This window comes from Strongylocentrotus purpuratus, unplaced genomic scaffold (assembly GCF_000002235.5).
Source record: "Strongylocentrotus purpuratus isolate Spur 01 unplaced genomic scaffold, Spur_5.0 spur5_scaffold_20, whole genome shotgun sequence".
In the NCBI taxonomy this organism is placed as follows: Eukaryota; Metazoa; Echinodermata; class Echinoidea; order Camarodonta; family Strongylocentrotidae; genus Strongylocentrotus; species Strongylocentrotus purpuratus.
Window position 1 is genome coordinate 41,889,212 of NW_022145606.1, and position 14,864 is coordinate 41,904,075.

At 37.3% G+C, this 14,864-nt stretch overlaps 1 protein-coding gene across 3 annotated transcripts in view; it reads right to left on the bottom strand.

Moving 5' to 3' along the window:
• Positions 1–3,310: 3,310 nt before the first annotated feature.
• Positions 3,311–14,864, bottom strand: part of LOC581393 (enolase-phosphatase E1) — an 83,654-nt gene continuing 72,100 nt past the window's right edge. For all 3 annotated transcript variants that reach the window (XM_030993370.1, XM_030993371.1, XM_030993372.1), the window contains 5 exons: positions 13,979–14,691; positions 9,539–9,855; positions 8,298–8,382; positions 7,156–7,364; positions 3,311–4,684 (listed from right to left, as the gene is read on the bottom strand). In XM_030993370.1, coding sequence (XP_030849230.1) covers positions 4,622–4,684; positions 7,156–7,364; positions 8,298–8,382; positions 9,539–9,855; positions 13,979–14,691 — 1,387 coding nt within the window. In that variant the 3' untranslated portion in view covers positions 3,311–4,621. The remainder of the gene's footprint in view (positions 4,685–7,155; positions 7,365–8,297; positions 8,383–9,538; positions 9,856–13,978; positions 14,692–14,864) is intronic.

Below are 14,864 nucleotides of genomic sequence, written 5' to 3' on the forward strand. Positions count from 1 at the left end.
AGAGAGAGAGAGAAGGAAAAAAACAAGTACATGGTAAATAAAAGGAAAATCAGATCAGAAGAAAGACTTATTTACTTATTTGTTCAGATGTCACATAATTCCATATTTCTGAAGGCGAAAAGGTAAAATTCCACTTTACTTTAATACATCATGTTTGATAGAATTGCTTTAAAAAATGTTAACCATGCATTTACCCCTCTGCAAAGGACTACTGTTGTTCTTTCATGAATAATATGTGAAAGGTGCTAATTATAACATATATTGTTTGTATACTACTCATCGATTCCATTTTTAGTACTGGCAAAAGTTATTAACTTATTATGGCGAGTTTTTAAACAGCACTATGAAATAAAATTCATGTAGGTACTTGAACTACTGTGTTAGCATTTCTATAGGCCCTATGTATTACTCTCATATGGAAAACTGAAATCGGCGTTAATGCAACGATATGAATAAATGAATTATTGTGTTTTTGTACTGATAATGAAGTGGCATTAATCATGAAGTCCTCTAGCTCACAACTCTCACTCTGGTGTCGAAATCTGGAGAACAATTTTCCAGAGCCCATCTGACACCAAAATGTAAACCAGTCTGACACCAAAATGGAAACAAGCCTGACACCAAAATGGAAACGAGCCTGACACCAAAATGGAAACAAGCCTGACACCAAAATGAAAACAAGCCTGACACCTAAATGGAAGCCAGTCTGACACCATTATGTGTCAGACAGTCAGTAGTCTAGACTTTGTGTAAACTGATGAGATAAATCTATTTTGTAATGGTATAAATTCAATTTCATTACCTCTTCCAAATGCTTTAAGGTTTCTAGTATAAACATGCTCGTCATGACTTAAAACCTTGCAAAAAGTTTGCCTGGCACAGAAACACTATGATGGGCAGATTGTTCTTATACAGATACCCCGAAACAAACAAACCATGTTGCATAATATATGTATCTGTATGGAGATAATGGCACCTATCATAATTAAAACCCAACACCAAAGTGGATACATGGGCCATGCATGCCATAAATCAAGACTACAGGTAATGAATGCACGGGGGTTGACACATCCACGATTATAAAAATGCATTACTACCTAACACAAAAATGAATATATGGGTCTACAATATAATACTTGTATCATCCATGGATATTGCCCTAAAGATGAAATGGAATGCTTCATTTGTTATTCACACAAAATACAAAGTAAATGCAACAAATGTATGTATTAACAATGAAATCATGCCCAGCTCTGACTAGTTTACCTTTATATAGAGAATTCAGTGACACAAAGACGTAACTCCATATTTTAGCCCAAATGAGTTTTTGATATCAAAATGTTCAAAAAAATGTGGGTTTTCCAGGAAGCACAAAGACTTAACTCTACCCAATACCCCATTGAAGTCAATGGCTAGTGAAAGATAGACTTAACTCCACCCAATACCCTATTGAAGTCAATGGCTAGTGAAACATAGACTTAACTTCATAAGGCCCAAGTGGACCTCTATCTATAAACCACTTTTTTTTCTCAAAATGGCCAAAATGGAGTTAGGTCTTTGTGTCGCTGACCCCTTGATGTCTTTAATAATTTCTGAATTATTTTCAAAATAAGAATGAAATGTCTCATCCGTCTATTGTTTTGTCTTTAGGTTTTTTTTTTAAGCCTCAGACAAAGATTGCAAATTATCCGTGTTGACTCAGAGAATTCTGTCCGATATTCATAGTGGGATATTAGCGTAATGGAATCTATTTAACTCGTTGCCTACTGAAATCTCACATTGCCCATAGGTTTAATACAGAAACAACCCGGTTCAAGTAGGTAATGGGTTATAAACATGCAATGGTGAAAATAAGTATCTACAATGTACCATAATTCAGTTGCATAATAAAAAAAAAATGTACTACAAATATATATAGCACAAACAATAATGAAAAACCACTTCCGTTCTTTCCATTGCTTTTGTTTGATTCAATTATTAAAAAGTACATGAGATATATATCTAGATTTTCCTAAAATACTAAATAACATTTACCACACCTTTGCAATACCTTAAAAAACAATTTGATTCATAGTTTTCAAAACAAAAGATAATAAAATAAATCCTGTAAATACAGTTCATGTAAAAAACTCACTTTCGTTCTCTGGCAATATAATAAATCTATTTGTCTTCATAAAATGATGACAGGGGTCCTAGTCAAATGGTTGGTTGGACATGAATAGTTATGTTAAAGATGAAGAAACGGTGTGGAACAGACCAGAAAAGGTTGATCATCTAGCATGTAAGAATTTGTGTGTAATGCAAGGTTCTGGAATCATCAAAATGATAAGAAATGTGGCCAAGTCTTGGTAAAGTTACAAACACTTGCACAGAAAGATGTATATGGGACTACACGAACACGTGGCGTAAAAAGCCGGCTCCCCGATTTTTACGATGTTACATGCATATTTAGAATATGAAGGCATTTGAAGAGCCATGCTTTTCAGGGAACACGTCTTAACTGATGTTCTTCCACACTTGCATAATAAGAATGAGTAATGCTCACAAATTATTTGTCACCTCTTCCCAGAACACAACCTTCTCTTTAAGAGGCTTTTATTTTTCCTAACTCGTAGCCAGCAATCAGCACTTTCTAATGACCGGTCGTTAGCATTTTTTGACTGGCTGGATAATCATCCAATTTTGAAAGTTAATTTCAAATCCATGAAACTCAGGATAAGGGTAACCTATTAAAAAGAGGAGATACCTTGCCATCACTTTACAGAAAAAATAACAAATTAAATTAGTATGACAATCCATCCTCTGTACCTTTTAAAGCCTGTCTGCACTACTTGTAGCGACTTGCGCCCTCTATATAGTCAACAATGCCCAAGTGGTGACCGTTGATCCCCCATGGTCCCCTTTTTCTTATGTTAATTGAGAGCTGATTTGATGAGATAACCACCTGCCAGTGGCCAGCAGGGTGGTCTAATCCCTCCTGGACAAACTAGTGCAGACAGGCTTTAAGCCGTCCAAATACCATCTGCCGTTACCTCAAGTCTCATACCACTACAGACTGCTACAGATTATGTGGATAGTTCGAACTAATGCTGTCACTGATTTATATTATTCATATAATTAAAAAAAACGAATATCTCTCACTAATACTTATTTTAACACCATCCCCAAAACTATACAATTTAAGACCATGTTTCACATGTCTTTCACATAGGGGCAATAAGTAAGTCCAGAGTTACACTGAAATGAAATCAATACATAAATATATATTTAAGTACAACAACGTTACACACACAAAAGCATTAGAAAGTAAACTCAAAAGGACCAGATGTATAAAATTTCTAGTGTAGTTGCAAGGATGCATAAACAAGCTATTTAAAAACCATGCTCCTGGGGGGCGTTTCACAAAACTTGTCATCAGTGACAAATGACCATTTTTGTTATAAGCTACTGAAATGCTTGCCTTTGATTGGTTATCAGCAGATTTGTCACTGATTGTTGTTATTTGTCATTGAAAAGGCTTTTGTGAAACACCCATCAGTTGAAGGGACACGCGATATTGCGATTGAGGAGGCAATCGGACTTCAGAGAAAAAAATCGGAGAGGGTGAGTGGGAAAAACAAAAGGTTTAAGAAAGGGGTGGAAGTAACACCTCGGTCACACTGCCGAACCGTATCCACACCGACACCAAACCGACCGACACCCTACCATTCAGGGTAATGTTCTTCTTTGTTCGGTCTGGTGTCGGTCTGGCGTTTGTTTCTTGGGTGTAACTGACGGAGGTATTAGGAAGGAGGGAAAAGAAGAATGAATGAAAGATGATGCAAAAAGAAAGAGATTACCAAAATCGGACTTAAAGGAGACACAGAAAATGGGATTAAGGCCGGCTTTTAGCTGGACCTCTTTATCTCCTGCCTTTCCCCTTTTCTTAGATCTCCCCACATAAACGAGCAACCATTACATAATATTACATGCAGCTCAAAATTGTGTAATAAAAATACAAAATAAAATGGCTGTCTGAGTAATTGTTCACCAAAATATAACATGGAATTGATCAAATCTAGAGTAGAAATAGACAATAATGGCTGCTTGATTAATAGAGTAGTGGATTATTCAAAGTCCAAACATGTTACATATTAACATCCCGGATTACAAAACAGACTGTTTGCACTTTTGAAATATTAAAAGAGAGAAATGGCTTGAATATGCATAATTTGAATCTCACAAATTCATGAATTCATTACAACATGAAGGGTATCATCCGCATTAATAGTAGAAAATGTAATAAAAACCCTTTTATTTCCCCATTGAAAGCCCATTATTCCTATGTCTACATCTATGTATGCATACTTTAAAAATCTATTATTACTTTTTGAGCAATCTAATTACCCAGTATTCATGTTTATACAAGCAATTATGCATCAACCATGCTAAATAAATGTTGTCATTAACAAACAAAAATATTGAATTGAGATATAAAATGTACATTTATCATTTATTATATTAATAATCATTAAAATTGTAGCACTGTTATATTTTCAGCAATTTTTTTTCACATGATACAGATGTTCATGAAGCAGTTTATGTTGATTGGTTCATTTGAATCATGGAAGGTGCTGATTGGTCATTCATCCTCTATTTCTGCCATGGCTGCTGCCCTTGCTGCCTTGATCTCCCACGAAGCATCCTACAGAAAAAAAAAGACGTAGCAAAATCATTGGAGTTAGAAATGAATGAATATCTTTTTTTTAAAATATTTTTTTATAGAAAATAATAGTGACCAGTGATTGAACCTAGCCAGAGCCAAAAAAAGTAAAGAATTGCACTTTTTAAAATAAAACAGAGTAGCCTAACTCTTTCAGGACAGGATTTATTTATAGAGCTAAATTGATCACATATTGTTCTTCAAATTGACAACAATCATATTTTCTCTTATTGCTACCTCGTTAAAATAAAACATAATGCTCGGAAAACAATATATATTGGCGAGAATGGTGTGAAAAGGTTCAGAAAAATGCCAATTCCGAGCGGAAAAATGATTTTTAATTTCTCAACCTGTTACCAATTTAAGGATTTTAAAGAATTTTTTCCTTTTTAAAATTCCTGGCATCAAACACAATATAGTCATCAAACAAAAAGGGAACCAGTGTTTGCAGAATTTGTCGCCCTTTCTTCGCATGCATCTGGCATATTTTTTAGGGCTCTGAATCTAACTGAATAAGGGAGTTTACAGATACAATCTGCGCATGGGCAGATAAAGGTCATTTGTACCAAAATGGTAAAACCCACAGAGATGAATACTGGATATGCGCTCATGAAAGTTATGTAACATTATTCATTTATGCACCAACGGTACATTTTATGATACGCAGGTAGGAGTATTCTTTTCAAGAGGTCAAACAAAAGGTATTCATGAAGCACATATAGGACTTTGGCAGTTATTATTCTAAGATGCTCAAAGTGGAACTTCTCCATGTGTAAAAGATCTGTGGATATTTGGGGTCATTTGTACCATGTGCTATCTGTAAACTCCCTTTTTGAAATAAACTACAGAATCAGGAATGATTGTCACGAAAGGGGTAATCAGTAACCAATTAGGAAAAGTATGAGAAAATACCCAACTAGCAGTCAACCCTAAACATTTTGGGTTATTTTTTAGCTCAAAGTCTTAAAGGGATCCGGTAACTTTGTCTTAGATCCTTTTTAAAAATCCTTGATTTAGCTCATTCTGCAATGAAAATTATAAACCTTTAGGTCAGTCAAGAACCCCTGACTTTTACAAGCCAATCGCCTGTCTGATTATCAAGATATTTACGATTGAAAATCCAAATGTATTTTGCGTTTGCCAAATGGTTTCCATAACACTACAGTCTATTGGGGAAAACGAGTATGGTAAAACTGGTCACTCAAAGGTTTTTACTTTTTTAAGGCACTTCTTGATATTTTTACCATACTTATTTTCCCTAATAGACTGTAGCAGAGCTACCAAGTGTCATGCAATAGGCGTGACATCACGCATTTCGAGGGTCTGAAAACAGATCTCACGCACGGCGTGCGAGCTAGATTTTAAAAAAAACGCCATACCTATACGTGTGTTATACCCTCGCACGCGCAGAGTCATGAAAATGTCACGCATTGCCGATCTTTGAACTTGGCGTCTCTGCTGTAGTGTTATAAAAACCGTTGGGAAAACGATTTTTGAAATTTCGAATTCCAATCATAAATATTGTGGTAATTAGACAGGCTTGTAAAAGTCATGGGATTCCTGACTGATCGACCTAAAGGTTCATAATTATGATTGCAGCATGAGCTAAATCCAGGAGTTTGTTTAGAATCTGAGACAAAGATACAAACAACTTTAAATCATTGATAATCGCTTCGGGTCGGGTGGTCATGTTACCCGATCTTTTGTGAAAACATGCTGCTTTATTCACGAAATGTCGGCGGTGATGTTTGTGAAATAAACCTTTCTCATCTACAAATAGTCTGGTCCAATTAACCTGACACTTTGTGAACAGACTGTAAAACTTATGGCAAATCTACAAAAAGTTGTGTAACGTAACCACCAGACCGGGTGTGCTGACCTGGGGTGTGTTTCACAAATCTTGTCATCAGTGACAAATTTTGTTATAAGCTACTGATATCCTTGCTTATGATTGGTTATAAGCAGATTTTTGTCATTTGTCATTGAAAAAAGGCTTGGTGAAACAGGTCCCAGATGATTTGAAGTAAACCATCTGCTCCTCTGTCTCCATTCACAAATCATATCTTATTACGGTAAAGGTATTGCAAAGTTTGGGAAAATTTCGAAAATTGGATGGATAGTAATTCTTTAAAATGTAGATATTTTTGGATGCCCCTGGGGATGTATTGTATGCACTAGAAAATTTAGCCCTTAACACACTTCTGCTTTCGAGAATTTGGAATAAACAAAATTTACCGGTGCTCCCGGTAAATTTCAAATATTTCAAATAGCACCTAAGGCCATTCCGTGGTAGTTGCGACCATGAAAATCTCAACCGCGACAACGATCATTGAATATTGTAAAATTGCAAATGCTTCCAATATGTTCATTTGAACCAAATTCATGACCCCATACCAAAACTTTGTAATACCTTTAACTTTTTTTATTCTAGAGTATTCAAAAGGAAGACTTACAGCACTGCTCTCGTCCTCCTCCTCCTCCTCCACCTCCTCCCTTTCTTCCATGATTCCATTCTCATGTTCGACCACACCATTCGTTTGTTCATCGCCCTCGTAGTAAGCGGAGAAACGCTTCGGTTTGTTCTCGGTCTTTTCACTTGTGACATCAGCATTGTGGACTTCTCCAGATTCCCACTTAGCTTTCAGTGAGCTTGCACTGCCACCTGTAATAAAATGAAGACAGAATATGTTGGACCAATTGGACTGTTGGAATAAGGGGACATGGCAACTATTGGGCTGCTGGACTAAAGTAGCATAGGACCAATTGGGCTGCTGCTAGACTAGGAAAACATAGGAATAGTTTGGATGTTGGACTAATGTAACATAGAACCAATTGGGCTGCTGCTGGACTATTGTAACATAGGAATTATTGGGCTGTTGGAATAAGGGGACAAAGCAACTATTGGGCTGCTGGACTAATGTATCATAGGCCTAATTGGGCTGCTGCTGGACTAAAGGAACATAAAAATTATTGGGTTGCTGGAATAAGGGGATGTAGCAACTATTGGGCTGCTGGACTAATGTAGCATAGGACCAATTTGGCTGTTGAACTAATTGGGCTGCTGCTGGACTAAGGGAACATAGGACCAATTGGGTTATTGGACTAATTGGGCTGCTGCTAGACTAAAGAAACCTAGGAATAATTGAGTTGTTGGACTAAAGTAAGGAGACATAGCAACTAATGGGCTGCTGGACTAATGTAACATAGGAATAATTGGGTTGTTGGACTAAGGGGACATAGGAACATTATTTTTGCTGAACTGAAGAAGGTACATATGACCAAATAGGTTGCTGAACTGAGGTTACATAGGACCAAATAGGTTGCTGAACTGGGGTTACATAGGACCAATTGGGCCGCAGGACTAAGGGAAGGTAGGACCAATTGGGCCGCAGGACTAAGAGAACGTAGGACCAATTGGGCCGCAGGACTAAGGGAAGGTAGGACCAATTTGGCTGCTGGACTAAGGGAACATAGGACCGATTGGGCCGTAGGACTAAGGTAACGTAGGACCAATCAGGCCTTTGGACTAAAGGAACATAGGAACATCATTTTTGCAGGACTGGTTTGTTGTTAGACCAATGAAAACAAGAATCACCTCTTGATGTTAGATAGTCATCACTGCTCGCCGAGGACTTGACGATGTCTTTTCTATCTTCAGGCGTGTTCTCAGAAACAACCATCTAAAGTGAAGCACAAAAGTGAAAAGATACACAAAATACTGGGGTGTTTCACAAAGATTCTAAGTTGAACTTATCTCTAAGTTGGACTTAACAATCATGAAAAGCTGTTAGCATCTTTGAAAATATTTTGTAAAAATCATTTATATTTTCTATTATCAAGGAGAAAATACTGGGGGTGTTTCACAAAGATTTTAAGTTGAACTTATATCTAAGTTAGACTTAACAATTATGGAAAGCCATTAGCATCTTCGAAAATATTAATAAAGTATTATAAAGTTATTTTATAACGGCATAAAATGTTGATTCCAATCATTTATATTTTCTATTATCAAGGAGATTTCATGTTCTTGATGTGGAATTTATAAAAAAAAAGTCTAAAATACTTGGATTTTCAGTTTTGAATACATTTTATTTCAAGGCCACAAATGGCTCTCCATAATGTTTAAGTCCAACTTAGAGTTAAGTACCACTTAGGATCTTTGTAAAACACTTCCTGGAGGTAAAGACTTTATAATGTCTGAATGAAAAGGAACGAGTTGCATGTATTTAGGCAGCGTTGCGAAAGGTGTTTACAAAGGTTCTCATACCAGGGGGGTAATAATTCCCAAATTGAAATGTGGTTCACTATTCAGAAGGTTCGTTTATCTGGAAGTTCATCATTCTGAAAAATGGGGTTCATAAAACAAAACAGGTTTGTTCTTCCGAAGGTGCGTTATTACAAAAAAACGATACAGGATTCAATGTCCTCTTCAGAATTGTTATCTCTTTTTTACTTGCAGAATTATACAGCTATTTTCGGAAATACAAACGTTCAGAATTATGAACCTTAGAGTAACAAACCTTCCGAATCGCAAACCTACAGAATAACAAATCTTTGGAATTATAAACCTGTGGAATAGCACCACTTCATCTCCTCATGAAATTCTTCTTTTAAAACCCACTGTCCTACTTGTAGCTACTTGCTCCCTCTATATATAGAAAACTTCCCCAATCTGTGCCTGTTGATCCCCCATTATCCTCTATTTCTTATGTTATTTGAGAGCCGAGTTGATGAGATGGCCACCTGTCAGTGACATCGCTGTTTGGTCTAATCCCTTCTGGCCTTTAAACGAATCAAGGAACGAACTTGATGGGTACCCTATTCAGTGTTGCTTACCGTCATACTATAATTATCCAGTGACTGTGGTGTCCTCTCTAGCGATGGCTTCGGCTTCTCCGGAACTCTCTCGACCTGACCCGACTCCCACCGCTGCTTCAACGACCTTGTACTCTCTGCCGACCTCACAGGCTCGTCCAACGGCGTTGATGAGCTGACGACGTCTTCTTTCCTTGTGGGTGTGTTCTCAGATACCTGGTCCTGCATGCTGTAGTCCTCCAGTGAGCGGGGACTGCGTTCCAGAGTAACGCGCGGCTTCTCCACCACGTTGCTGACGTTGCCCTTCTCAAAGAGGCTACGTAGAGACCGTGCCTGACCTACAAGGATGGATGGGGAGCCAAACAGAGATGCAGTTCAAGTTAGTTTGAAAGTAAATCTCACTAGCTGCACACTAAGTTTTAGGGTGGAGTACAGGGACCCGTTTCACAAAGCCTTTTTTCAATGACAAATGACAAAAATCAGTGATAAATCTGCTGATAACCAATCAGAAGCAAGGATTTCAGTAGCTTATAACAAAATCTGTCATTTGTCACTGATGACAAGTTTTGTGAAACTCTCCCCAGGTTGTGCTGGACAGGCTCCACCCTTTTAACCCCTTGACTACTGAAATTTAAAGTTCCCATAGCATTAACACAGGGACCACCAGGTTCCCGTAAGAAAAGAGTTAAGTCTACAGATCATCTAAAGTGGTCCAGAGTCCTATAATGGCAACAGTAAGGGCTCCAGAAAGTTGCCTCTTCTATGCAGCTAGGTGACCCAAGGGCAACGGGGGATCCGTAACCCTTGATAGGGACCCATATCGAGTGTCCAAAATCGGAGCTGCTTCAGATCGGGGCTCGTGTCTGGCAGGGTCGTCACATCCTGAAGAAGTGGATGAACCCACAACGCACTTCCCACAGAGATACAATGGTATAGAATGGTAAGTGTAGTCCCTGACATAGGTTTTCATGCTGGTGGAGAAAGGTATTTGTTTTTGTAGGTTCCTGTTAAAGGGATCCGGGTACTTTGTCTCACATTCTGAAACAAAATCTTGGATTGAGCTCATGCTGCAATTATAATTATTAACCTTTAGGTCAGTCAGGAACCCCATGACTTTTACAAGCTGATCGCCTGTCTGATTACATGTATCAAGATATTTATGATTGGAATCCAAACCAAATTTTGCGTTTTCCACAGAGATACACATATACAGTAAAACTTGCATTTAAAGACTGCTCACTGGAGACAGGAAGTAGTCTTTCTAGGCAGGTGGTCTTTATGTACAGGTTCTGTTATTACATATTAAATTGTAAACCACTATTTCAATGGAAACAAAATATATAGTCCCTGTAGACAGTTTGGAGAAACTATCTGTGCTTTGGCAAATGAAGGTGTTGTGGCAAATGAAGGTCATTTGTACAACCCATCAAGACGAGTACTGATACGTATGAATGAAATTGACGTAACCATTGTTCATTTATGGGCAGGTCCAAGCTATTTGGATTGTGACGTACGGGACATTCAGAGACTTTAAACAAGAAATAACAATGGATGAAATTATTTATATGGCTATCTTTTGGTATGAGTCTGTGGCTATTATGGGCTAGTTCATTTGTGGAAAGTTTTAGTTCTGACCAATTCATAAATTAATTTTTAATGTAATTAATGTGCTGCGTGACGTACGGGACCAGAGAATTTCTGATTTTTTCAAAAATAATTTCGTCGTAAAAATTCTCTGAATTTATTAAGTTATGAGATTTATGGTAATGATATCTTAATTCATTATGGAATCAAGCATTAATCACAACTATAACCATATTTTTCTGACCTTCCGTTGTTATGTAATATACCAAAACATAAATGTGTGTATGTGACGTACGGGACACGTGACGTACGGGACAACTTTTCCCTATGGGAAAATGCATTGAAATGAAGAATTTTCGTCAAAATTTGTTAAATATGAACAATTTTAACTTAAATCAGTGACAATTAGAGTGTTATAGAACCCAATTAGATCCTCTGACCTTCACTCAATATCCTCTGTGTTAATTTATGAGGTAAATCAATACAAATATTACTTTAATAAAGAAAACAAATTAAATTACATTCAATACAAACACACTATATTACCATTTTTATTCCATTTACCCATCTATCATGTGCAGTCATGCTTCTTTTCTCATTTCTTTCATCCTTTCCATTCAACAGTGCTACATGTACATGTAAATGTCTTAAAATAATAATTAATGAAGAAGATGAACTTGAACTTGAAAACTTTTATCAAAACTTGTTTGAAACACAGGGGCACACTCGGCACATCATATTTTGTGAACAAAGATACAGTACATTACAAATATGAAATCTTTTCTTCATAGCTTGTTTGAATTACTTGATAGTAATATCATAGAATTTTGAAGGAATTCAAAGATAATGCTGAACATATTGTCTTATTTTAATCTTTTTATCACAGATTAGAACATGTACATGTATATGTTGCTGTCATATATTCAAGAATTTTAATGTACATGTTTGTGAAAGATGGATACAAAAATATAAATCTTGAATGTATTTTGTATTGATTAAAGACATCTTATTAACACCACCAGATATAATAAATTAAAACCCTCAAGGTTTGTGTGACCTTTTCCACAATTCAAAAGATTAAAGCGTAATTCAACAAAAATGCATGGGTGTAAAAGTGATGAAAATCCTAAGTGGGTGAGAGTGAGAGAGGCTATCCTTCCTTAAAAGTTATGATTTAGTTTTTAGGAGATCAAAATTCCTGAGCTGGCTCCATAACATGTACATGTACTATTATGATTTACATATTTAGCATCCTGCCAATGTTGGGGACATCAACTGGCAAAATACCAAAGTTGATAATACCAGGGGTCTGGCTTGAAGACTAATTACATCAATAAATATTCATAATTGAATGACACATGCCTTTAAGACTAAAACAATAACAACAACAACAGTACGAGTAAATTCCTAGAAGGGACCCAGTTGGAATGTTCATATATCCCTGTATACAACAAGTTTCCTAACACATATATATTCTCCTTTTGGTCATTTCCTTTTTTCACATCTTGCATTGGTTTTATATGGGGTTGTCCCGTACGTCACACACTTGTCCCGTACGTCACATTTCTTAATTTGATTATGTAATCAACACAGAATTTTCGTAATTTTTGTTAAACCTATTTTTTGTTAGGTATTCATCTAAATTAGAACTTCCTAGAATATCTTTGAAAAAAAAAATTATTTTCATAATTAAAATTAAACAAATTAATGTCAAATTGTGACGTACGGGACATCACACTTTGGAACCTACCTCATTTGCATAATTAATTAATTTTGAAAGTTTTTATATTTTTTTCCTATTTTCTAGTATGATGGTCTACATGTCCTAAAATATTTAATTTTGAAAAAATAATTCAAATGAGATACAAAAATAAAAATGTAATGTCCCGTACGTCACGCTAATTAACACAAATCAAAGTTTGTGACCTTGGCATTCTTCGTACTTTGATAATTTTTCATTTTTTTTATCAGATTCATAAAATTCATAGTTTCAGCTTTAAAATGATGTATAGTTTGTTAAATATATATAAAGATGAAATTTGACCCCCAGAGGGGACAATAGCTTGGACCTGCCCTTATGCACCGACAGAAGATTCAATGATTCGATTCAATTCAATTCAAATGAACATTTATTTCTTCCATTCAATTTGGCAACATATTTGACATCTGTTCAAACAATACAATTTATACGTAGGAACATAAATATGATTTAACACCTTGAATTACAAGGTAGAAGGCGCAAATACCAGTAAGCAAAGCTTGTAATGGGTACGCCCGAACACAAAAGTGAAAGTATTTTTTTCAAAGTGGCAAACAAAATGTATTCATGTAGCTCCTTCAGCAGTCATTATTCTGGACATCACGGTATTAGGGGTTCTTTGTACATGCACCATCTCTAACATGATATGTTGCTGTTAATAGACCAGGGAAATGTTTCACAAAGCCTAAGATCGACTTTAAGTTGGACTTAAATATGGCAGGCCACTCATGCCACTGGTTCCTCTCACCATTGGTCTCTCAATTATGATCTTTAGATAATATTTTTTTTCCTTCAATAACAAATTATCAAAAAATGTCAATTCTGTAGATTTGTGACAATGATTTGTATGTCCCATGAGAGACCATTGCCAGTAAATGGTGAGAGCAAGCAGTGGCATAAACAGCCTGCCATAGTAAAGTCAAACTTAAAGTCGATCTTAGTCTTTGTGATACACCCCCCCCCCCCCCTCATTCGTAATAGTGGTCTCTGTTTGGCGATAAGAAGGGCGTTTTCTCAAACGTTACACCGACCCTTTGGGAATTTAGGCTCGATGATTCACAAGAGTTTGTGTAACCTGAATACCCAACAGAACAAAGAAAGCCAAATTAAATCTCTACCTGACTTGATCCCAGGATCCTCAGTATTATTTTCTGCGTTGACGATGTCCTCGCGCTTAGGCTTCTCAGGTGGTTGGTAAACTCTCTTTTCTTCTGACGAACTGATGTCAATCTTTTCCCTCGGCTTCTCTTCAATGTTTGAAATCCTCTCCGTCTCAAAGCGGTTCTTGAGGGACTTTGAGAGGCCCCTCTTGATCCCGGGGTCGGCAGATGTATCCGAACTCCTGATGACATCATCCCTGAACACCGGCGTGCTCTCGGCCACGTGACCTTGGTTGGTGTTCTCATATTCACTCAGGGACCCAACACTGACGGGATCTCGACTGGACTTGACCTCTAGGTTGGTCACGCCACCGACCTCAAACATATTCTTGAACTTCCCGATCCCGGCTGAGGGTGCCTTCACCTCTTCCTGCGCCTCGCCCGAGTGGAAGATGTCCTCCTTGCGGACAGGGGTACTCTCCGACACGCCCTTCTGCTCGGGCGCATCGTAGATATTGATGGACTTGGCGGTGGTCGTGGAGTTGTTTTGGAAGTCTCCACTTTCAAACCTGGACTTGACGGAACCCGTGCCACCTTTGACCTGCATGGCCTCCTCGGGCCTGTCTGAGGACCGGACTACACTGGGCGGGGCGCTCTCCTCTGACTGGTTGTGTGAGGCTGAGATGGGAGCTTCAACTAGTCTTGGTGATTCTACAGTACTCCCTTCCATACTGAAACAGAGAGAATGTAAAAACATGAATATTTGTCAGCTTTAATAGTTGAAGCAAATAAAAAGAAAGAAATGAAGTCATGCTAAAACAATTAAGCGCTGCACCAGACCTTGATTGTTGTTGTTGTTGTTGGTGGTCTTGTTGCTTCTGTTTTAGCTCTGTATATGCCACAC